Source organism: Labeo rohita, chromosome 12, assembly GCF_022985175.1.
Source record: "Labeo rohita strain BAU-BD-2019 chromosome 12, IGBB_LRoh.1.0, whole genome shotgun sequence".
NCBI lineage: Eukaryota > Metazoa > Chordata > Actinopteri > Cypriniformes > Cyprinidae > Labeo > Labeo rohita.
In genome coordinates this window covers 22,923,537-22,950,576 of record NC_066880.1, presented here as the reverse complement: position 1 = coordinate 22,950,576, position 27,040 = coordinate 22,923,537, and the positions used below count along the sequence as shown (strand labels likewise).

The 27,040-nt window shown below is 34.3% G+C and overlaps 1 protein-coding gene across 3 annotated transcripts in view; it reads left to right on the top strand.

Moving 5' to 3' along the window:
• The window catches only part of raraa (retinoic acid receptor, alpha a), a 166,033-nt gene that overhangs the window by 119,615 nt on the left and 19,378 nt on the right, over positions 1–27,040 (top strand). The window contains exon 1 of one of the 3 annotated variants that reach the window (XM_051124970.1): positions 6,220–6,975. The exons of the other annotated variants lie outside the window; for them this stretch is intronic. Coding sequence (XP_050980927.1) covers positions 6,837–6,975 — 139 coding nt within the window. The 5' untranslated portion in view covers positions 6,220–6,836. Of the gene's footprint in view, positions 1–6,219; positions 6,976–27,040 lie in introns of those variants that run through there. 3 annotated transcript variants of the gene reach the window in all.

Sequence of the window (27,040 nt, the reverse complement as noted above, 5' to 3'; positions counted from 1 at the left end):
TAGAAAGAAATGTCATTTTGGAACGGCATGAGGGCAAGTAAATAATGACAGAATTTTCATTTTAAGATGGACTATCCCTATAACACCAGGTGTAAATGGGATCTATGTTTGTGACATATGCTTTTTCAAGTCTGTTTGGCTAAAGGTGTATATTGGTCATTACAGCATGTAATGGCTGCCGTACATCAGCCGTTTGCCATAAAGACCTCTTGCCAGAGCTGCAGCGTGTGCCATAAATGCCTGAGCGTGCTCTATAGGACACATTAAAGGGGCCATGCCTCTCTGTGTTTGAGGAATGATGGGTCAGAGAGAATAAAAGTACAATGCGAGGCCGTGTGGAGGTCTGTTGTTTGTCTAGATTTATGAAACACACCACCTTGTTAAAGTGCCTGTTACAGCTTTGATGGACTTTGTGATGTTCTGACGACCCACTCCAATTCTACTAACATTCTCAGTTTTCAGCGTGAGAGTGAAATATTTGTACGTGCCAGTTTCTACTTCTTAACCTAACCTTTGACCAGGGTTATTATAGTTAATTAACAAACTATTCAATTAAAATAAACAAACAAACACACACAATTTTCTTGTAAAAATGACTTGAAATTAAATATATATATACATAATTTCAGCTAGTTGGTTTATAAGTTATGGTTAATTTAGGACCTCTGATGCTATAGTTCAAATAGTAGTTATTAGTTACCAGTGTTGGGGGTAATGCATTACAAGTAATATGAGTTACGTAATAATATTACTTTTTTTAAGTTACTAGTAAAGTAACGCATTACTTTTGAATTCATCACACAAATGTTGTTGTTGACTCATTTGAGGCTGTTACTCTGGAAACATTCAGCGTGTCATTCAAAGCAAAGTGCTCTTCTTGCTGAGTGTCGTTGTGCAAGGCCAGTGAACAAGGTGGAACGCCTTTGTGTGATGTCATATATAAGAAAATATCTGAGTGACTTTTTCAAGTAAGTAACGCCAGTTACTTTTTTTCCCCATTTATTGATTGACAAGTCTCCTGTCAGGAAATTGGAAGTAAACATAATGTTACTGTATTCTAGACTAAATGTGAACATGCAATAATTCATCTGACTCACAAAAACAGATTGAGTATTCCTCAAAATGAACAGTGAAATGCAAACTCAGAATATGACGCAATTCTGCAGTAATTAAGTGTTAAATAAAACGAATATCCTTTTTTTATGTATTTAATCCCATTTTATTAACCAGTGTCTTTGCTGCTGACCTTCGCTGATGCAATTCAGCCATACTAATAAGCAAAAATTACTTTAGATAAACATTTGTGCTTAGTTTTTTTATAGCTGAAGAGTGATCTCCTGCATAAATGTACTTTTATTTCAGCCTGAGGTGAATTCATTTCACTTTTGGTGTAAAAGGGCTTTTACATTTAGAATTGTTTTATATTCAAAACAAAGAAGCAAGCCCTGCCCAGATTTAAAAACTAACGCAAAAGTAACGTAACACATTACTTTCCTTAAAAAGTAACTAAGTAACATAATTAGTTACTTTTTCAGGGAGTAACGCAAAATTGTAATGCATTACTTTTAAAAATAACTTTCCCCAGCACTGTTAGTTACAATAAAAGTTAGTTATTACACTTTCTTCTCACAGTTCTTCATGTGTTAAAAGTGTTCCCACATCACCAATCCAAGATTCCTGATGTCATCCTGCCTAGTTAAACCACGTCTTAAAAACTAATGCACAAGCTCAATGATCCAAAAGCAGACTAGCTCAGAGCTCGTCCCTACGGACATAGTTCACAGCTAGAGTTTCCTCAGTCTTTCCTCCTTTTGGCAATGCACTAAAAGATGAAAAGCTGTGTTTGGTTTGAGGAGGGATTTATTGGTATTAGAACAACACAAACTGTGTGGCGCTTAGAACCATGGGTGTTGAAGGAAGTCAGGCCCAAATGATGTTGCAATAGTCCAGTTTGTTGTTCAAACAGTACAAAATGCCTCAGAAATTTTTAGTTACTGCATTTAAACAACAATTCTTAACTCGTAGACCATTTTGCTGAGGAAACCTATATGACGCATTTACATTAGCATAAAGTCAAGAATCAGGATTTGCCGTAGTTTACGCGAAATTTATAATGGAGAATTATGATAGTTCTACAGTGCTGATCTTTTACAAGATATTAGATCATTTTGTAAAAATAGAAACATCTTTAATCAGAGAAGTTCCTAATTTTAAGATTCCAGATTTATACGGATTTATGAATAGTTTGGGGCTCGGCATTAAATCATTTCATGCTCTGCCAGGAATCTCACAGTTCGACATTAATACAAGCTTTTATTTCTCTCGTTTACTCTTGTCCAGGGAGAGACCTTGTGAGAATTAATTTGGGTTGTAACAGCAACCTTGAAAAGACCAACCTAATGCATCTGAAAAAGCTGCATGTGGCTGGCGACAACCTATGTGTCCTGTTTAAGGCCAAACACTATTGTCCTGGTTTAGGGCACCTTTCTTAACTTCCAGGAAATAGTATATTTTAGTGGGGGTTATAAAAATAGTTTAACACCCTCAAAGGTACTATCCACAATTACTGCCATTAGGCTGGCCCATAAACCCACCTTTACCCCTTTATTCCCCCTTTATCACCACACATTTAAATCTGGCTGGCCTGGCATGGGGGTGGGGTGGCTTTGTGCATGTCTCTCATGTAATCTGCCATGTGTAAATGAGGTTTAAATAAAGAAATTGGTTTAGCATAAATGCATATTCTTAGATATTTTCTCACAAAATTTGCAGTGAGTCACAAAAACTCACACCACTTTTCCTCTTTCTGATGAAGTTCATCCTAACTGCAACTCATGAAATACACAATCACTCCCTCTCAGCCTCCCTCTATATACTGTAATGGGTTGGTTGTACCATCAAGCATTAATTTTAAAACCTATATTAAATCAGAGTTGATAATAATTCATCCATTTTCCAAACCGCTTATACTGTATTATAATGTAGGGCCGCTGGAGTCTATCTCATCATCTCAGCCGTGGGAGAAAATCAGTTTCACCAAAATGTAAACCTTGTTCAAACATAACCAGGGTTAGATTTAAACATTGATTTGATCCTGGTTTTAATTCTACTGTAAACCTAGTTTATTTGTGTTGCTCCATTACATTAAATTCAGATTGAATAGATATCAGTGACTATTATCTGTCCTTTTGTCTGCAATAATGTGCTCATATTGCTTAATAATTGACATTATTCATACTTTTTATGATTCTGTATGTGTCAGGGTTATTATCGGTAATTAAAACTGAAACTAGGGCTGTCAAACACATTCATGTATATATTTAAGAAATATTCACAAGCATATGTATTTATTATAATTTTTTATACAGTTTATATTAGATATAAATAAAAATATTTTGTACATAAATAACATTTCTCTTATATACAATAATTATATATACAATAATTTGTGTGCATTTATATATACATAATAATTACACACAGTACACACACATATATTAGGCTCAAACTTTTATTTTGTATGCGATTAATTGCGATTAATCGTTTGGCAGCCCTTACTGAAACTAAAAGCAATTAAAAAAAACCAAAACACTTTCATTACTTGAAATAAAATAAGCATTAATTGAAATTACACAAAATAAAAGGTTAACATTGATAAAATATATGTAGACATATTACATAAACAATAAAAATGTCAAAACTAATAATTAGAAATATTTTAAAAAGATTGTACCAAAGCTGAAATGAAAACAGAAAATACGAAAATAAAATCCAGGGTTATTTTAGCAATGACACTAAAAAGTACTCTATTTGCTGCTGTGACTTTCTTTTTCCACTTTGTCACCCTTTTATGACTTATCTTTGTCTTATGACAATACAATTCCCTTACTCACCCAAATTTACTTTTGGTACAGGTCCTTTCTAGTTGTCAGAAGAGTAACTTCTTGTTGTTGCTGTCTAGTGATGTCAAATTCATTATGACAGACAACTGAGACTAGTTAGATTTACAAATACGGCAAGGTATAAATGAAATACATGCTTACGTGTAATCTAACATTCAACTGCTGTGATTGTAGAGTGGTCCAGGTCCCAATATATTGAAAGACTGGAGGAGGGACAGTGCTGTAGAGGAATGCTGAGTTTGCTATCTTATCAGCAGGTACAGCATTAAAACAGTTTTATATTCAGCCTCTGCTTAGAATAAGTGACATTTGACTCAGGAGTACACAACACTTGTTATCCGTTGACCCAAATTTGGTGATCAAATATTGTTATGTATCATTTTGCATTAGGTAAATAAAAATCAAAGCTGGTGAATTCTGCATATTAGATGCTAGAGTTTGTCTCAGAACAAAATGTTATTTTTCTTATATTATTAGATACCCCTGCAGTGATGGAGCCATGATCCAATAAGTAGCCCAATCTTGTCTTCATTTCAAACTGTATATCTATTGGTTTATCATTCTAGACCTAAAAACCTTTCTGTCAAATGTTTTGCTGTTGTTGCTGTTGTTGTTGTTGACTCATTTGAGGCTGTTACTCTGGAAACATTCAGCGTGTCATTCAAAGCAAAGTGCTCTTCTTGCTGAGTGTCGTTGTGCAAGGCCAGTGAACAAGGTGGAACGCCTTTGTGTGATGTCAGATGAGAAAAGCATGGAAGCGAATCGGTGTCATGGAGTGGGTCATTGAGAGGTGAGGCTGACTGCTTTCAAGAGTTCAGAGAAAGTTCAGCCGCATAACATTAGGCAAATTAGTAAGACGGCAATGGAGAGAGAGATAAATGAGCCAGGAGAGAACTAGAGAAGGGCCAAACTAGTTGAGAAGGAGGAGCTTCAAAGTTGGTTTGGGAAACCAAAACTTAGAGGATGTGTATTATGTCATGCAAAAAATGTCTCATTTTGACAATTTAGAGAGTTTTGGAGATGCTAGTCTTGTTTATTCCTTCATCTAGAATTTGTCAGTTTTGCACTGATGTAATTTTGAACTAGACAATAGGTTAAAGCTGTTTTGCTCACAATATAGCTAAAAAACAACTTTGTCTGTATTTTAATGATCGTCATCTGCAAACAACTGATGTCCATTCTGAGTCTCAGATTTCAACAGTAACCTTGACTTTGTCAAATCTGTTATTAAAGTGTTGAATTATTTAACACTGTATTGTAGTACCACAAGGAATATATGCCTTTTTAAAATGAAAATAACGTTGTTTGTTTATTGATATATTTTGGGGAAAAAAAGTGAATTTAATAAAAAGAACTTGTTTCTTAATATAAATTTGCCCAAAATAATGCACTCTCCGACACGTATTCCCACGTACAATTCCCCAGTGAAATATAAATATACTGAAATGTATTTAAAATACATTTATTCATAAAATGTATTCATAAGTACATTAATTTATGAAATACATTTATTGCTAACTGTACTACAAATACATTTACATATTTATGTACTAAATAAAAATACCCTGCAACTTTTGGTAAACCAAACTGGTATACTAAAAGTTTGCTAAATTGTAACAACTAATTTTGTGCTTAATGCACTTTAATTGTGTGGAAGTAATACTGAAATACAATTAAAGATATATTTAAGTATATTTGATTGTTGAACTAGGCTATTACAAGTATACTTTAGGTGCACTTTATATATCTTTCATTTAAAGACTGATCTTATTTAAAGATCATATAATCCTCATCAGTAGTGCCACTAAAACACATTTTAGGCTTAATATTAAGAAATCTGCATTGTGCACAAGTGATACTCCAAATAAAGTTGAATTATAATTTAATATCAATAAATCTTAAGTGATATGTCAATAATTATGTAAATAGATTTGAACTATGAAATAAATGTGTTTTAAATATTATTTTGTTTAGAAAGTCTAGACAATATTTTCTCAGTGATATCTATTGGGAGTTTTTATTTTAGGAGCATTTTATGTCAGCGATAAAAAAAAATAAAAAATAATAATAAATAAATAAAAACAACCAACCCACCAAACAAACAATCAAACAAAAAACCCCACACATTTTTAATAATTTATTTTGAATCATTAAAAGTGATAGAGACGCAGTATGGGCGGGGCTTCTGGAGACAGAGACGTTAAGGCGGGCGGAGATTAAAGGCAGATATTTAGATGTAGGCGTGTCCTGAACGCAGTCACTCATCTCGTCACCATTAATGGGCGGGGCCTACAGACAGCTGCTCTCTCTCGTCAAGATCCTCTCACACTCTCAGCAGCTCCGTGCACACGAACACACGGTAACCGCGCGGATTAAAAACACACGCACACACAAGCTCATTAAACGCGCGTTTGTGTGTTGTTTACAACCGGGAGGACATTAAAGATTTAAAAAGGATTGTTTAATATCGCTGCACGAGTTTTATGATATTACGGAGTCAGAAACGAAACAAAATAATCACATCACTAAATCGGAGCTTCTCAAATAATATTAGACCAAACTCACCGTTCAACACTGGACATTTGATGGATTTATTGATGCCTCGTTCGTTCTGTATTTTGTTATTGTATTAACCAATCAAGATTTGGAGTAAATACAGTATATGTGGTCTAAAATATATACATATACTCTTTCGAAATTGCACTTTTGAAACAAGGACATAGTTTATCCTGTATGTGAATGCTGACATTGATTGGACTGATCTCTGACCATGCACAAGCGCTTCAGCTTTAGTTTTACTCGCTTCTGTAGTTCCTGATCTCCTCTGGGAATATCTGGGATGTCTGGGATGGATCCATCTCTCTGTTAAAGCTCTATGTGAAGTGTATAGTCGTGGATCAGCTGTTGTCTTGAGGAATTGAGTCCGACCTGATCATGTATGAGAGTGTGGATGTGAACCCTTTCCTCATGATGGATTACTATAATCAGAGCAGAGGATGTCTGATCCCGGACAAGATGCCCCATCCCTTCAGCTCATCCATCAGACATCAGCACTGGAGCGGATCCAACCACTGTACGTGCACTTTCATTCAGCAAAACACTTGATGTTTGTAGAGTCTCCTATGCGAAACTGCATTCTAATTTATCTGATTTAATGAATTTGTGTCAGTCATTCATATACTGACATTTCAAATCTAGCTGGGTGACCCACTTACACACACACACACACACACACACTGAAAGAGAGAGAGAGAGAGATGCTCTTGTCTGCATATAGCAGCATGCAGAGCTTCCCTTTGGATTTAGCATGCTTGTTTGTTTCCTACCATTATCAGTCTGGCATGTTTTAACAGCCAGTTTGCGAAGATAACAATATCTATTAAGTCATATAAAGCACATGGCTCTGAAAACATTTAATCATGCAGATCTTGGCTCTTGAGAGCTGTGCTTTTATGACAGCTCGTTAACATGCTGAGCATTAATGGAACAGAGAATATGAATGAAATTCAGAACGAGGTTAATGGGAAACTTGTGGATGTGAAATTGTGTTGTGCTTAATGATGAAAATAGTGTTTAATGGGTCATATGTGAGAGATAGATGTGATAGAGAGAAAGTAATTGCAGGATTTTTGCTTTAACCAATTTTAAACCAGTTGATCTGCTGTAGCTCTTTGAGCCGTTGTGGATGGTGACCTGGGGCGTGCAGGGTCACACAATCCCTGACCTTCGACATAGAAACAGGGATGTGAACACTGAAATCTTCTTAAAAGGGTGTTAGAAACAATAGCTTACTAAATATTTAGCTGAAAGATCAAGTACATCAGACTCTTAGCTGTTTGGTGAGCACAAGTACAAAAATGCAAAGTCTTTAATCACATTAATATACATTACTACATTATGCATGTTGACCTAGTTTCTCAGTTAACAACTTTTACATGCTTTGCATCGTCCTGGATTCATTCGGCCATTGTATTGTCCAACAAAGAGATTTACATTTGTTTACTGATGCTTTTACACTCATCTAGTAAATCTACCAAAGAGCTATAGAGCTGAATAACCACCTTTAGAAATGCATTTTGAAATATCAATTCTTATTAAGAAATGTGAAACATTTATATGCATAAATACAGATCTTTTGTGCATTTTTAAGGGATCCTAGCAGTCTGTGGAACCCCTTTTTGTTCACATAACCATGCATTGGTTGTACTGTTTTGGTCAGATATTTCCATAGGATCACTTTTGTAAAGATACCATGTACCATTACAGTTCGGTCAAAAGTGCAAGTTTTGTTGGAGGTGAATTGATAAGATATGCTTTGTGTAAGGGAACTTTGAGCCATAAGGAATACCCTTATTCTTGACCAAAGTACACTATAGGCTATACTTCTCTGCAATTACTAAATTAGTGTTTTAGTTATGATAAATTGCAACTTACATGATCTGCCCTATTCTTTTCGGTTTTGCAACAGCATTTCATATAAAAAAGTGATGTTTCCAGAAATGTGGAAATGTACCTCATTCATAAAGAATCTGGGTACTGTTTGTGTTTTGCAACATTTGTATTGCATCCATTTTTTGGATGTTAAAATATTATTTCATTTGCTATTTGTGTTTTTTTTTATGTTATATAGCACAACACTGATTGTTTTTTTAGGCGTTTAAAAAACAAGCCTGAGTTGAATCTCAGTACAATATTTAATTTAAATCAGGGAGGAGAAATCACTACTTAATCACTAAAAATACCCTTCTGCTGGAGCAACGCTTACTGTATCACTGAACAGTGGCAGACAGGGACAGTATTTGAGAAGAAGTTGTTGACAAAGTGGACATTAAAGCAATACCCCCCCCCCCCAAAAAAATAAAAAAAAATTAATTGAAAATTAACTCTAAGGCCATCCAAAAGGTAGACAGTTTGTTTCTTTAGATCTGGAGAAATTTAACATTACATCACATTTGCACAACATTACATCCTCTGCAGTGAGTGGGTGCCATCAGAATGAGAGTTGAAACAGCTGATCGAAACACCACAATAATCCACCTGTACTCCACACAAATCCAGTCCATGAGTTAACGTCTTATGAATTGAAAAGATGCATGTTTGTAAATCCATTAAGACGTTTTTTAAACTTCAAACTCTTTGACTAAACACAAGTCCTTTAGTGGAAAAAGTCTTAATTAGGAGAAATATGCACAGGTCAAGCATGATTTACAAGCAAAAACAGTTCTAAAGAAATACATGTTGGGAGATTTTAATGTGAACAAGGGGATGGACTGTTTCTCTGGATCAAGTGGTGTTATGAATCATGGAATCATATTTCGGTGACGATTTAAAGATAAAATGCCTAATGGATTAGTTTCATAAAATAAGGCAACTTTTCATTTTGCAAGGTGTTAAGTGATGGACTGGAGTCATGTGGATTACTACTTGATTATTATGATGTTTTTATTCGCTGTTTGGGCACTCATTCTGATGGCACCCATTCACCACAGAGCATCCATTGCTGAGCAAGTGATGTGTTAAATTTCTCCAAATTTATTTTGATGACAAAAAGATGCAAAAGCCTCTAAATCCATCTGACGTATTTCTTTAAAATTAGCATTTCCTTCTGGCTAGTTTGTAGTGATGTAAGTACTGGTACTCCTGATTGGGCTGGCGCTGGAATATTAGCAAGTTTGAAGTAAAAGTATTTGATGGACGTATAATATGTGTCAGGAGCATTCACTCAGTATCATTATCTCATTTTTGACCGAGATGGTTTTTAGCTGGTTTCGCATCTGATCTCTTCATATATGCTCATGAATCTGCATGCATCATAATTGCAGCACCCAGTTGTGCACATTGACTGAAGGTTGTTTTTAGCATCTTAACATGAATTTGAGCAGCAGTATGTTTGTATTATATTCCAGCATGATAAACCACTCATAAATGAGAGTGAGAAATGTGTGTGTTGATGCATCCGTATGGTCTCAGTCATCAGAATGACAGCTCAGGGTCTTTACGGGGGTCGATCAGGATCAAACACACTTGATCTTTGATAGTCGGCTTCTCTCTGCGCTGAGGTGGGGTTTCCAGAGAGATTACACGCCTCAGCGTGAAGGAATGCACTGCCTCTTATTCACATGACAGTCACACACACACACACACACTCCTCTACACGCTGCACCCACAGACCTTTGTACACACTCCTCTTTACACATGTACTGTTCTTACTAACATCTATTCTTAAATTCTGTTCATGTATTGCATGCCTTTGCACACATTTCACATGTTAGTGCATTGTTGTGCCATGTGCTGTGTTTCGCTATATGAGGTCTTATTGGAGGGTGTGTTTGAAACCGGCTGTATACTAACAACATCTCTGTGTATGTGAACTAAACAATTAGTCATGTGGAATGTTTACACTCATGCACATTTATGACCAGCTGAAACTATCATTGCCTTCAAGTGCTTTTGGGAAGTTCCTACTTAGGAGTTTGGAAGGTGATGAAATTATGATGTGTATTGATGTGCGTGCTTGTCATTTTAGGTCAGAAAAAAGGGATGAGTTGGGGAGTTGCTTAATTCTGTCTTTTAATAAATTTCCTGATATACACAGGAAGCTTTTAGCACTGTTGCAACAAAATTAATAGCGCAGGATGCGCTCTGACACTTTATTGCTTTATCCACAGAGTATGAAGTGGAATGTTTTGTTACACAAGCTTGTCTTTGTAGATATTCTTCATCAGCGGTACACAACATTGAATAGACTAAACTGTGCAGTCGGCACTTGTAATTGAAACTTAATTAGTAATTTATACGTATTTCTGTTATGGTTTTTCAGTTGATATGGTTTGGAGGCTGGTAGGTTAAGGATACTAAATTTCATTCCAAATCTGTATGACTTTCATTCTTTTGTGAAACATGAAAGAAATATTTTGAGATGTCTTTTTTCCCCACACAGTGTTGATTGGTTCCTAACAATTATTTTGGCTGTCAATAACAATTATTTTGGTAATTGAGTAATCGGAGAGTTATAAATATTTTTGTTTGTAGTAATAAGAATAGACCTAAGTGAACAATAGCCTTTAAAATGACTTAAATACATATGTAATAGCAATAAGGAAATAATAATTAGTTCAAATAAAGTGTCAAAGCAAGTAATCATGGTTTTATTAAACAAAACTTTTAAAATACATAATGTATTATAAACAATAGAGCTAATGTACATTACGCTTTATATCATCTAATCTAATGTTTAATATTGACTCAACATTTAATGATAACTGCTCTGAGACCACGTTTAGGGCCCTATGAAATCCGTTTTATTTTTTCCAAAATTCAGTTTTTTCCATTTGAATTTTTCTCATCTCCTTTTTAATGGTTAAATTTAAATTGTATTAATCAAAGAGCATGTCTAATTAATTAAAATCATGAAACTTATACAATTTCACATCAATGTAATGTAATGTAAGGTTTAACCAAAATGACATGTTTGGGGCACTGTGAAATATTTTATTTTTTCTCACTATATGTTTTATTGTTATCAAATTTTGCGTTTTAGCATGTCTAATTATTTGAATGCATACTTAATTAATTCAAATTTATTCTTAAAATAGCCTTATGAAAGTTTTTTTTACCTTCAGAAATTCTGTTGTGTATTTAAGATGTTCTGGTTATCAAAGGAGGGCATAAAACATTAATTTAATTGATCTTTTAATAATTTAAAATTAAATATTTTTTAAGGGGAATTTACTATTAAAATTAAAACATGGAAGAAATGTTGTGTGATTATATCCTAAAAATAATGTTTGTTTCATTTTAGTAGTAGTAGTAATAGTAGTAATATATATCTGGCACAATGTCTTCAAGTTAAACCAGACTTTTATTTTGACGGGTTGCCATGTCTACCTTTACATTTCTGTGTGTATATGATATAATGCTAGTGTTCCTAAAATGGAATGGTCAAATGCTCATGAAGTGACTCTCAGCAGATATTGTTCATGTATTTATGTCCTTATTTAGTGAGATGCTGAAATTACGGCAAGCGCCATGCGCGCTTCAGTGTGTGTACTAAACAAAACCGCTCGTCTGATCCATTCATTAAAACAGAGACACGCAGAACATGCAGGACTCACATTTAAACAGTATTTTTGTGACGTAATATTTACGGATACTAGTCCATACTGCAGTTTTTAATTTAAGTGTAATGACCTACTTTTGATTAATTAATGCAAACTTTCACAAATTCCGTGACATTCTGCGTTATTCAGTAAATTGCGTTTTATGAATGGATTTCGCGATTCCGTCCGCCCTACACATACGTAACTTACAGGCATGTAAATAATTAAAGGGCGTATATTAAACGTGCATCATATATGTATTTAACTGAATCATAGCATTTGTGAATTCTTAATAGCATTATGCTTTATAGTGATTTTTAAATGGGTTTAACTTGTGGAATGCACCACTTCCTCTATTTTGCAGATGAATCTACAAGGGCAAAATTCAGTGGAGGAATTTTTACTTATTTATTTATTTTTGTTTAATCGAGTGCTCGAATAGAATCGAGAAGTCGTTGCAGCCCACTTTCAACCCACTGACAGTTAAGATTGCGGTGGACCTTCACTGGTTTCATTTTTTAAAAATAAATTTCTGTATGAATCACACTAAAGTCATATGAAATCACAAAAATAATTATATTATATTCTGTGCATTGTAAGCTTGCGCTGCAGTAATGTTCTGTTAAGTCAGATGGATTTGATCATTCATCAGCTGGGAAAGATGCTCAGAAAGTGATCCTAACAATACTGTTCCTCTTAGTTTTTATTGTTTAATGTGTCTCTTCTTAGAGTTAGAATGTTTTTGCTCTTGATGTGGACAGGCCTTTATTATTTTCAGCTGACATGCAGGAATTGAGTCTTATATTATGTCTCAGAAGGACGTTAAGTTTGAAAGAACTCTCTTTCTCTGTGATCTGTGACCTTACATTAATACCGGTTTAATGTAGAAATAGCAGAAGGTTAATTTAACATTGATATTTGTCCTGGAAGTTAGCAAGATAACAGCTGGTACATTTAAAACGTGTGTGTTGCATTTAAATTGCATTACATTTAAGTTTTGTAAGTTTTTATTGTGGGAGTTCTAAGGTTTCTAGGGTGTTAAGGGGTGTTTATCAACCCTGATATTTTGGTACCAGATACAATTTTCAGGAAATGATATGATATTAACCTTTCTTTTTTAAATTGTCTACCAGATGGTTAGTAAGCATCTGCTCTTATGCAACCTAACCACATTCTATCAGTCTTTGGAAAGAAATGAGAAAGTAAATGTTTTGATAGGATTACTGCTGCTTCTTCACCCGGGCGTCTTTAGAGATTCTTGTCTAAGGTCATATCTCAGGTAATGGCGGCTTCAGGCTTCATCTCACATTAATATTTAATCTGGGCCTGTTTCACTTTTTACTTTTTCATTGTTTTATTGTGTGGTGTTGAACAGTGCTGAAGATGACATGTCTATGTGGATGACAGCATTATCAGTTCATTATGTGTGTGAGTGTGTCCCCTGACTTTCAACAAAACATCCCATAGTGCTTTTCTAAGTCTAAACAGATGGCTTACTTCATCAGTCATTGCATTAAAATGACAGTGTTACATGATCCTTCCGAAATCATTCTAATATGCTAATCCGGCATTCAAGAAACCTTCATTATTAGTTGAAAATGGTTGTGCTGCTTAATGAAGTATGATTCTTTGAGCAGGAGCTTTATGAGATGACATTTATTCAAAATCTGAATCTTTTGTATCATTATACATGTCTTTACTGTTATTTTTTTTAATCAAATGAATGCCGCCTAGCTGAATAAAATATCAGTTTCTTAAAAATCATAGTGATCCCAAGCTTTGTATTTACAGTCAGAGCAGCATTTTTCAGTTTTATGGAATATTAAAACTAGAAAATGCCATAATTGATACAAATGGTTCAAAAACATTGAAAAAATGTAGCATTTTACTACAAAAAGTAAGATGTTTTTTGAACTATCCAAACAAGCCCATTTACTAAATTGAATCAAACTCTGCAATACTGAATACTTTATGAGAAATAGAATATTGTGTGCAGTGTACGTGCTCAAATGTGTGTTTAAGGCCAAAACGAAATGCAGCCTGTCCAACTTTGCAGACTTGCGTAAGACTTAAATTTTTCATGGAAGAATGTGCATTAAAATACATGATATTAAAGTAAAACATCTCTGTCTGGACCAGATGAAAGCACTCACACACACACACACACACAAGCACTCATGTCTGCTTCAGATAATTGAGTTTTGCTTTAGATGGTCTGAGAATCAGAATTCTATTGTGTGGAGGAGGACTTGATTATATGAAACTTATTGTGTGAGTGTTTGTGTGTACGAGCTGGTGGAAAGACTTGAACCTGAATGCTTTCGTCTGAACTTGAATGACATCTTGTAACAGACACTGACACATGATTGGCTGAGAGCAGGAAGTATTTTGGTGCCAAATGAGCCACATGTTTGCAGAGTTACACAAGTGTTCATAGAAACAAGGAGACGGTGTGTGTCTACTGTTGGCTGTGTGCTTACTTTGAAAAAGTCCTTGTGTATTTAGTGAAAGAGTTCTCAGAAGTTCTCCTTATTGTTGTTCATGTTTGTTTTGCTATGCTGGTAAATCTACGATAAATGGTTGTGGAAAGATTAGGTTTAGGTTTGGTTTATTATTCTTGTGGCCTATGCGTTCATAAATCATAGACAGACAGTGTACATAATACAGTATCGTCTACGATAATATCGCTGTTGTTGTTTTAGCAATGTGGAAGCTGACATTGAGTATTGCAAAAAAAACAAAAAAACAAAAACATGCCTTTAGAGTCCACACTTTTACAGCATGATTTAAGCTAGTAGAATGACTTTCAGTGAAATCCAGTATGGGTTTTTGACTTGTATTTCTGTATGATATAGTTATGAAACAGCACACAAGCCAGTATGCTGTTTTTCCGCAATATCAGCATTATTATATACGTGATATTGATTTTATACAGCAGTTCAACAAGAAGATATTGTGAGGACACGATGTCAGTATTGTCTGTTTCGGCAACAAAAGCAGGCAAAAGCAAGCAAAACTGAAACAGAGTGGTTGGTGTTTTGAATCAGTGGTGTTTTGTTGCTGAATAAATCAGCGTCTTTGAACAAATCAGTTATTCAGTGATTCATTCATAAAGACAAGCCTTTTCTTTTCTTTGCTTGCTTTGTTCTTGAGTGGATCAGCTGTTTGAAACCAATCAATTGAATGAGTCAATAATTTACTCATTGAGATTGTCTTGGGCGGTTGTAGTTTTATATATAAAGTATCATTACTTTTTTCTTTTTCTTTTTTTTTACATTTACATTTATTATATATGTATTAAGCATATTAAAATACTTATTGATATTCTATTATACTATAATAGAACAGTGTACATGCATCTAAATGCTGCTTTAGATGCAGCTTCTGTGCCAAAAATGCAATGCAAAAATGGATTTTATTGATAACATCCTATAGTGTTCTATTATTCTAATGAAATTTATCGTTTAAAACTAGGGCTGTCACTAACGATTATTTTGGTAATCGAGAAATCTTCCGATTATTCTGATGATTAATCGAGTATTTGGATAATTATAATAGTTTTTTAATTTATAATTAATTTTTTGAACAACTGAACAATAGCCTTTAAAATGACGTAAGATGCATGTATAATAGCAATGAGGCAATCATAATTGGTTCAAATAAAGTATCAAAAGCAAGTAATCGTGGTTTTATTGAACAAAACTGTTAAAATACACAATGTACTATAAACAATAGAGCTAATGTGTTATGTATATTATGTATAATGTATAATATATTATGCATTATAACAAATGCTTGCAGAGGGTGCCTACGGCCTGACAATCAGTGTTGCTATTGGGCTACTTTAACACTGTTTTTTTCATGTCAGCAGGTTGAATTGTCCCCAGTAACGTTACATTTAGCCCCTGGAATGCAAACTGTACCAGGGGAACCCCACCAGAAACACGATTTTTACCTGGGCACCCCCCCTCAAAACAGTAGTTTCGGCTAGTTTCGGACTAGTGGAATGCGCCACTCCCGGTATTTTGCTGATTACGTGAAACAGGCAAAATGCAATCAAGGATTTAATAAATCAAATACTCTAATAGAATTAAGGAATCATTGCAGCCCCTAATTAGTCTAAGAAATCTACATAATAGATGATGCATAAGAATAAAATTATGCAGGTAGAAATGACCCTGGAATCAATTAAAGTGGGAAATATCACCTCCAAGTGAAAAAGTCCATTTCTGTCACTTTCGTGAACTAACCACTCCACGGAATATAAAGATTAGCTTTGGGAGTCTGGAGGCCTAAACCAGGCAAAGTACCAACACAAAAATTAAAAAATATTTTTTAAATATCAACAAAGTCAACACTTTTTTTGTCAATATTGTGCATTCATAGTGAGTATTGCCCACTTTAGACTAGAACTTGCACAGTGTTTAGTACTTCATTTATTTTTACTTTTGGATTAGTCTTCATTAAACATGATGTGTAGTTGGTGATTCACATAGTGTTTTTGTGAACTGCAGTATCGGTGCGTCTCACACAGCTGAGAGGATGCAGATAGGACATAAAGGCTTGTATATCCATTTATACAACCAGTGTTGTCATAAACTGTGTGAAAACATAAGGTTCCCTTCGGGAACTCCGACTGTTATAAGGTAACTCCCAAGGTAACTTATTAGGAGCTGTAACATTGACATGGCATGCATGGTTGAAATTGAATTGTATGAGAAATCCAGTTGTATTGGATTATTGGTTGAAATCGAATTGTACCCTGCTATTCTGTATCTGAATACTCAAGACAACAGGAAGTTGTGTATGTGTGAGAGTGAACTTGTGCTTCAGGAATGAGATCAACTGTCACCTTTCATCATCTTTGTTTTTATTTCTGGACGTCAAGGAATCTTATTTCTCAACGTTACATTCCCGAGATCTGTGCTAATGTATGGGCATTGTTAATGTGACATGCTTTTCACGTGTTGTGTTTATATTGTTGGTCAAATAGGCCGTTAGCAGGAATAGAGAGAATCTGTAGACATTTTGGCATTTTATGATAATTTAGGGCAAAATCTGCATAATTCTTAGCTCCCCACTTTGAATTTGTTCTTTTTACTCTCTCTTTTTTTCGTAATTGGTTCATTTAAAAGTGTTTTTTTCATTCATTGAGTATGCTATTATGATGCGTTTTGATTTTAGCTAAAGTGGTCAATTATATTCATAATAATAATGTAATATTTTGCCCTGATGTCCGCATAAAAGACTGGTAAAGGTTTCTTGCACCAGAAACAGTCATAATTTATTTCTGAACCACTATAAACTGTCTGTACCTTCCTGTAGCTTTAAGACTTCTATATGTAAATGATATCTTTTATGGTTGGCTACTCTCCATGTACCAGCAGGAGTTCACACTGTTCATCAGAGCGGTTCAAGTTGCTGAACTGTTTTCATAATAGTTTGTATGTAAATGTGGGGGATTGTATGTTAATGAGTTGTGATGTCACAAACTTGACAACTTTTGGTGACCTGAAGAATTCATCTTGAATCTCACTAAAGAAGTGTACGTTGTGAATTAGACTGGTATCTCCCACTGATTTTGTTATGAAATGTAATAGGTAAAGGTCAGTTGGTTATGGGATCTGTTTACCCACTGACGTGGGCTGTCAGTACTGTTGCCTTGGTGAGAGGTGTCAGATATTTAACTAGATCTTTTTTTAGCTGATTTGTCAAATCAAAACAGAATTGATTTGTTAATGCTCTTGTCTGTGTTGATCTTTGAGAATTCCATACGCAGTGACTGATGGTGACCCTCAGCACAGGAAGAGCTGATCTCTGTGTTTAAGTGTGTGGGAGCTTTTCAAAGACCTGAGACGCTTACAGGAAATTGATGTCTGAAGAAGGAACGAGTTCGTCTGATCCTCAAAAATCCCCATGAGCGCACACACATAGTCTTGAAAATATTAGTCCGTTGAACTCTGCTGACAAACCCGTGACCTCTGAGATAGTCTACATGTGTTTGTTCATTCTACCCATGGGACAGGTGCACAATGGGAAATAAGCTTCAGATGTGCCCTACACAGCAGAGCAAAAGGGGTCAGTCTTATTTTACTTTAATTATTGAGGACAAACGAGAGCAAGTGAGAGACGGGCCTCTTTCTATTTTCATTCAGCCTCCTTTTTTGCCATATGTCCTCAATGAACCATGGGAACAGACGTCTCAATGAGAACATCACTGACAATCAAAAACAAACATATTGTAGTAATTAGATATAATAAGGAGATAATAAGGAATAGTTCACCCAAAAAAACGAAAATTTGTTTAAAATGTACTTCATCCAAGATGTAGTTTGTTTCTCCATTGGAACAGATTTGGAGAAACTTAGCATTGCATCACTTGTTCACCAGTGAATCCTCTGCAGTGAATCAATTGGGTGCCGTCAGAATTAGAGTGTAAGCAGCTGCTAAAAACATCTCAATGATCCACAAGTAATTTACATCACTCCAGTCCATCATATAGATATAAAAAAATACAAAAACAAGCATATTTAGTCATTGTACTGCCAAGGTATTAATTCATTCATATTCTTTCTCTCACATAACAGCATATGTTTCAGTATATGTTCAGATGTCTTGTGCACTGGTGGACTTTGTTTGGTCATGTGCTTACAGAAACACTTGAATATGTTTAAATAATGATGCTGGCCATTTCTGCTGCACTATTTATGTTAAAGCTGCTGGCTCTAGCAATAATTGATGCTTATCCTTATGCTATCAAATCCATACGCTATACCCTAGACATAAACTGTATTTGTTTACATGCTCGTAAAGCAAATAGACCCATCTCTGTTTAGGAGAATTCATGGGAAATAATTGAAGGCAGTAAAGGGTTTGAAAGGGCCAGTTTGAGTGCTTTTTGCTTTGGCAACATAATTGGCCTACTTTCTTTCACAGTGACGTCAAAATCAGGAGATGGTAGCAAATCATGAAACTGGAACGATCTAGTTCATGTCAGATTTCTGTGTTTTCATGTTGTTTTTGTAATCTAAAGCAGTCCTTTTTTTCCTCAGTTTTAATGACCAATATACATATGAAGGGATTGTTTAGTAGGGGTGTGTGGTATTGACAAAAATTATATCTCTTCATGTTCTGTATGGTGGTTAGTTAATGTTTTCATCATAGAAATAGTTCACCTAAAAATTAAAATTTGCTGAAAATGTAGACTACCCACCCTCAGAACGTCCAAGTTGTAGATGAGTCTCATTGGAACAGATTTGAATAAATTTGTCTTTACATCACATAGTTACCAGTGGATCCTCTGCAGTGAATTGGTACCGTCAGAATGAGGGTCCAAACAGCTAATAAAAACACCACAATAAACCACAAGTAATACTTACAAGCAATTACTGTAAAGCTATTTGTAAAGCAGTTTTACTAGAGTGGAATTGTAGTTTGATGTGGTCCATTTATTCTTAATGTTTATGCAATATTTGATGGACGCTACATAAATTTCAGCCATTGTCCAGTATTAAAACATGCGGACTACAAAAACACTGAATACAGGTGTGTGTGTGTGTGTGTGTGTGTGTGTGTAATATAAACAGGAGGTATGTGTAGGCAGGGAGTCTCCTAATCTCCTCCACTCAGCATGAACACATGCTCTAACCATACAGAGAGAATAACTCTGACATTACAACCAAGGTTAGATGATAAACTGAAAATATTGTATCATAATGATATTCGTGCATTTATATGAAATGGCTTGAATGTCAAAATTTAAATGTGGTACAAATCTAGCTTAACACAATATAGGTAAATTTTCCACACTATTTTTCATTAAATTAAGACTAAGAATCATATTTAATAATTTTCATGATGTGACACATTATTTCAATACATAGTAATAAACTGACCCATTTTATTATGGAAAATGTGATGGATTAATCAGAGCTTTGAATCAATTACTTGAAACTGATAGTTTGAACTTATTCATGAAAATGAAAACGCTTGTTGCTGAAGCTACTTAAAGGGGTTTTATTATGCTTTTTCACTTTTTGCATTTTTGTCAGTGTGTGGTGTGTATGTTTAGGCATAAAAAAAAAGTCCATTCGATATTTTGTTAAAAAATCCCTTTTCAAGAACTACAACGAACGGCTCCTTTGGACTACACGGCCTATTAGAATATCATTTAAATAAATCCCGCCTACTGAAATTCGAATGGTTGGGGGTGGGTAGGGACGAGGTAGAGGATTAGCCTAATTTTAGCAATGCAGCGCGGAGAGCCACTTCTAGGATGCTTCAACAAGCCGCAGCATAACTGGCATAAACACAAGCATTGACTAGAGTGACCGTGTTCATCTCCGGTGGCTGTGCCGGAACCGCACCGTAGATGTTTGCAGTATAGGGGGTCGAAACACATGCGGAGGTACGGCGGAAGCAAACACAAGCATTGACTAGCGTGACCACGATCATCTTCGGAGGCCGTGTTGGTAAGAGATTTATTCATCATACAGTGTAGATAGCTGCACTTATAACGCAAGTGTTTTTTAAAATGATGATGTTGTGATGAGGTTCTTTGCTCGTTTTCTGCTGCTTTTTGAATAACTACGGAAATGTAAGCATTATAATTAGTAACACAATATTTTCATTTAATTGTTGTCTTGTTAAATACAAATTAAGTCATATTAAAAACATTAGGTTGCCTTTAGCTTTATGCTGGAGCTGATTTTGGGCAATGAAACTAAGTATAAAAATAATTAAATGAATTAGCACGATAAGATCATGTATCGTCAATCTCGCAGGCTGACGATAGGACCCAACACTACTGTAGCGTATTATTTACTTACCCTCCATGCATCCTAGCTTTATATGACTTCCTTCTTTCAGACGAATGCAATCAGAGTTATATTAAAAATTATCCTGGCACTCCCAAGCTTTAGAAACGGCATAGATGGGTGTTTCTGTTCATCAGTCCAAAACAAGTCAAATAAACTGCATCCATCTATAATAAAAAGTGCCTCACATGGCTCGTAACGAATCAATGTGTTTTTGTAACACATATGTAATATGTAAAAATAGCCATATTTAAAACTTAAGAATCACTTTAGCTAACAGTTGTACACGGAGCTGCTTTGGCAAGGGGCGTGGCAGTAGTGAAACACCGTGTAAGCTGGTTGCCAATCACAACACACTGGGACAGCTAACCAATCACAACACATTTCGTTTTTTGGGAGGCGGGCCATCACCAAACCTGGAACTAATCAAGCCATTTGTGATCATGATGTTGCTTAACCAGCAAAATTACTGTGAATGTATTTTGAATTTGATATACCACCCAGATGACAAAATGACAAATTTTTCTGCATGGTTATTTCAAACAAAGCAACCTTTGCGGCTTAAGTTTTTTCATAAAATAAATCTCAATGAAACAAACATCTAAAAAAAAAAAACTACCTGCCTCTAAAAGCTATTGTGAAATATTTGAGTTCTACCCGGATGCATGGTTGCTATTTTAACCATTGTACATGTATTGTGAAATATTTGATATATCGCCCCGCCAAAATGATAATACATTTTTCTCAATGATTATTTTTTAACAATGCAAACCCCGTGGCTCATTAATAAAATATCATGAAACATCTACCTGCCTTAAAAAGATATCATAGAATATTTCATTGATGGATTCTATGTAAGTGACACTTTCTACCCGGTAACATGGTTGCTATTTTAGGTAGCGTCTCGCTGCATGTGATGTTTGACTGTTGATTTTCAGGGCGGTAGTTAATTGGTTTTAGTCATAAATGGAATGGATCAGACGTACCACTTGTTGACCCAGTGAAGTTGTGATCTGTTTGTCTTGGTTGATATTAGATCCAAAAAAAATATGTAATAGAAATGCCTTGGGTCCTGATGCTCAAAACACTCTGTCACTGCAAGGCAGTGCATAATCTAATAGTGAGATAAGTGTGTGTGTGTGTGTGTGTGTGTGACTGCTCTCCCATAGGGCCTGTCTCTACCCCGCTAACACACTTAAGCTGGGCTTAACCAACCCAAATCTGATTAATACCCCCTCCCGTCCTCTCCCAGCGCCCTTTGGGCCGCTCGTAATGAGAGCTAAACAAGCCCAGACCCAGACCTGAACCCATAGATGAATAAACGGGTGATTACAGCAGGCACAGAGAGAAAGGGAGACATATTGTCTGTCAGGAAGGAGGAGTTAAAGGCTCCTAAAGATGAAGAGAGAGACCGAAGAGGAGAGCAGGATAGAGGTTGAGTTACAGTGTTTGTTGGTTGTCAGAACATTAGGAATGTAACCTCAGCTTGAACCTAGAGATAGACAGATAGACGGAGAGAGAGACGGCCGGTTATAGGGTCAGCGTATATTCGGGGCTTAGTCCAGACCCCCTGAGATGCTCATGGGATGTTTTTAATTAAATGGTGGAATGGGACACTCTTAAATGTTCAAATGTTACATCTTTGAATCAAATTACTGCATTTGAGAAGAATGGGAATGCTAATGGATAGCTTTCTCCAAGTATATCAGACGTCTTTGAATTTAATTGTGTAGCTAGCGAGAGAGTCTGGTTTACATTTGGGAAATATTCAGATGAAATAAATTTTTGGTTTTGGCCTAAATAGTTTTGGAGGGCCGAAGTTGCTGACCGAAATTATGTAGTTTAATTTAAAGTCTATGTTGTGCACCCATTGTGGGTAAACTACAATGGGTAATCATATCAGCTGTGTGGACGGAAGTGCTAAATTAATACCAATTTATATTTTTTAATTAATCTTCATTTTAATGAACCGAGATGTATTTAGTCTATGCTGTATTCAGTTGATGCATCAACAAAAGTTTACGAAACTCTGTTTGTAGCGTGCCTAGCTGCCAGACATCCAGTAATTGCAATAAGCTTTGTGCTCTGTTCCCTTTGATGTGAAACAAAGTCTGAGTTTTCAAAGTTGGTCAATTTTATGATGAATTTCAAATAATAAATGTTGTTTTGATGCTTTTTAATGTGGCGGAACAGAACGCTGTAGCCAGTTAGTCTTGAAAAAATAGAACAAATTAACTCAATATTTATATATGTTTGTTTGATAAATATAGGAAAAAACTTCAGTTTTAAGTTTCTTAGTTTCGAAAATAAAATGTATATATGAATATATATGAATATAAAATGCACACACACATTGCTATTCAAATGTCTGGGTTTGGGTTTAGTACGTTTGGTACGATTTATAATTTTTGTTCGTTTGTTTGATTGTTTGTTTTTTGGTTTCTTATGCTCATAAAGGCTGCATTCATTTGATTAAGTAATTAAGTAAATTAATTAAGTAAATATCATGTTCCATTAAGATATTTTGTAAATTCCTACTGTAAATGTATGAAAACCTAATTTTTCATTAGTAATATACATTGTTAAGAACATTATTTGAAGAGCTTTAAAGGTGATTTTCTCAATATTTTGATTTTTTTTTGCACCCTCAGATTCCTGATTTTTAAATAGTTGTATCTCGGCTAAATATTATCCTATCCTATACATCAATGAAAAGCTTATTTATTCAGCTTTCATATGATGTATAAATCTCAATTTTTAAAAAATGACCCTTACGACTGGTTTTGTGATCCAGGGTCACACACACATATATGTATATATATATATATATATATATATATATATATATATATATATATATATAGTTGAGCGCATAATGGGATACTCTATACATATCTCTATACACCTATATGTATTATATTACAATGTCTATTACAGTAGTATGCTGTTGATAAAGTTTGAAAACATTTAAAGTTTGTTTGTTTAGAAGTTTGTTTATACAGTATAGTTACTGGTTTTAGTGAAGTTTCTGATCTTGCCATTGTTTCCTAAAAGAGTTTGCAAGCACAGCAGATGCAGTAAATTTCTGTAAGTTCTGCTTTAGTTATCTAAACATTTGTGACATGTAAGTGTAAAGACTGTCAGTATGCAACTTGTGGCAGCAGTCAGCAGAATGATTTCTGGAGTAGACCGCACCTCTGAATTATTTTCTCAGTAACAGAAATTACAAGGCATGAAAGGTTAATGTGAAAAACAAGATGATTAAAAACATTCAGGGCTTCACTAAAAAATATTCAGAAGCCTGCACATGGAGAAAAAGAGGGACATAGAGAGAAGGAGAGACAGCGGAGGGGTTGTTGTTAATGAGCAGTAATGTGGTGTTGTTATATAAGTGTTCTGTGTGTAATTCGGTTGACATGAGAGAACAGACTGACATAAACACTACAACACACACACATAGTGTGCTCGTTGTGTTTTTTTTCCAGTTTCACCTCATTCATCTCTCTCTTCTGTCTCTCTGATGTAGTGGGTGTCCTGAGTGCATCTATTTGTTTGCACACACACTATTATGCAGTGGCACCAAATTGGGATATGCAACAAAACGCAACAGAGGACACATGTATTCTGGGTTTTTTTTTCCCCCAGTGTTTTTGCTTTGGTTTGTTTTTATTTTTTTCCCAGCATTTAAATAAAAATCTCTAATTATATTATGGATATTTTTACTTTTTCTGGCATGGTTTTCTGCTCTACAATCCAGGAGCAAGATTGTGTGCTGATACACCCTAAAAATGTGATTGTTGCACACTTGTGTGCATAATTGTTTTTAGTGTTACTTTTTTTATTTTGCTCCAGTTTATTGTGCAGATACAACCATTTGGTCTAAAACATAGTCAACATGTGATGCAAATGCTTCTGGCTATATACCCATTATTCAGAATGTACTTCATAACTCAAGTACATGTTACATTTTCAATATCTCTGCAAAGGAATGTCAGGCATTAACATCTTCTAAAGTATGTTTCTGGCCGGCTTCCTGAAAAGTGAAAACACTGGCTTTGTAGTGCTATCAAAACATTGTTCTGTTGACTTGAGCGACAGGGATGTCACCTTCTGACTCAGCCCATGCATGCGTTTGGGTGGGACTAACTGTAAACTGGTGGAAATAGCTAGAGTAAAAGATGAAGGCGGGATGGGACGTTTCTCTACTTTCTTACAGTATTAGTCATTAGTCATAGTCACAGTTTATCTGAAAAACACTTGATTATAGAAACATCATGGGGAATAATTGGCTTGTTTGCTGAAAAAAAATATTAGCACAGGATCAGGAATGTGGTTTCCAAAAGCATCATTAGCTGGCTATGGTGGTAAGCTCTATTGAACTTTATTCGTAATGACAGATCTTGCAACTGTAGTTGCTTTTTGGAAATGTAAACCAGAACAGGAGTTAAGTTGATTTTTAGTCGTCTTTTTTTTCCCCAGAAACCCTGTAAAATAGACTTATGAATGAAAATCAGCTCATGTTTATGTAAGCATAATCACCTAACAAGCAATCACCTAAACCTCCCAGGTGCTGGATTAAAATAATGCAGTTCTTTGTAAGAAAATGTTGTATTGCCATAAACGTTTATAAAGACCAGGGTTATTATAGTTAACTAAATCTGAAACTAAACCCATGGAAAACATTTCTGTTACTTAAAATGAAAGTTAACTAAAATTATGAAAAGTATTACAAAAAATGTAAATAATAAATAATAATAATAATAAAAACCTTACTGATGGAAAGTTTTATTTTAGGTAGTTGCGAGGTTACATTTCTCATTTTCATTTAGTTTATCTTGACATAATTAATTACCAAAAGTAAAATTATAACAAAAATGAATAAAAACCATAAAGTAATATTTAAATAATAATGATTAATTATTTAAATTATAATTAAATAATAAAAAGCTAATAACATTACAAAAACACAACAAAATTACTAAAACTGTAGAATTTGAATGGAAATGGAAAAAAGATCTAAAATCTAACTGAAATTATGAAGCAATTATATAAAGAAAAAAAATCTAAAAGTTAACTGAAATTACAAAAAAACGTAATAAAAACTTAAAAAAACAAAATAATTTACTTTAGCTAGTTGCAGAGGTTGCATTTCTCATTTTCATTTTGTTTATCTTGATGTAATAAATTACGAAAAGTAAAATTCTAACAAAAATGAATAATAAAAATGACATATTTAAATAATAATGATTATTTAATTATTTAAATAATATAATTATTTAATTATAAAATAATTATATATATATATATATATATATATATATATATATATATATATATATATATATATATATATATATATATATATATATATATATATGAAACATATTTAAATAATAATAATTTAATTATTTAAATAATTAAGTAAAAAAGCTAATAAAATGACAAAAACACAAAAAATTGACAAACGTTTTAAAGTCATGAAAAAATATTAACTGAAATTACAAAAAGCGTTACAAAACCTTTAAAAAAATCTTATTTTACTTTAGCTAGTTACAAAGGTTTCTCATTTTTATTTAGTTTAGTATTTAAATAACTAAAAAGCTTTAAAAAAGACAAAAACACAACAAAATTACTAAAATTATAATGAATATGGAAAAATACAATATTTATCTTAATCAACAAAAAAACATTGCTAAAGACAAAATAATCTGTAATTGTAAATAACCTCTTAAAGTTAAGATAAGCTACAACTTTTCTCAAAAAGTGTGCATGATTTGCACAAGTGATACTATATAATAATGATTGGTTATTATTATGCGTGAAATCAATTTCAGTAACAACTCTGCAAGACTGACTCTAACAGGGAACTTGTTTTTCATTTTCAAATTACATCAGTTTTCAGAAGATTTAAAATATGTGGCACGTTAAGTGCGACTCATAATGCTGAACTTGGTCTTATTATGGTTATTATGCTAATCTGCTAGTAGATTAAAAGAGTAAAAAGAATAATACCAAAGTCTGTCATATTCTTGTAAAAACACATATTACTGTTATGAATCTGGTCCCAGAATAGGCTAGGAATTGCTTGGATACACCCTGACAACCACCAACAACACCTTAGCACCGTGATGAGCAGTTTTGCATAATTTTCTCTGAATAATGTAAGCATCTAGTTGATTGATATTATTGTTCTCTGCCCATTCTAATCTCACCCTGAGGAAGC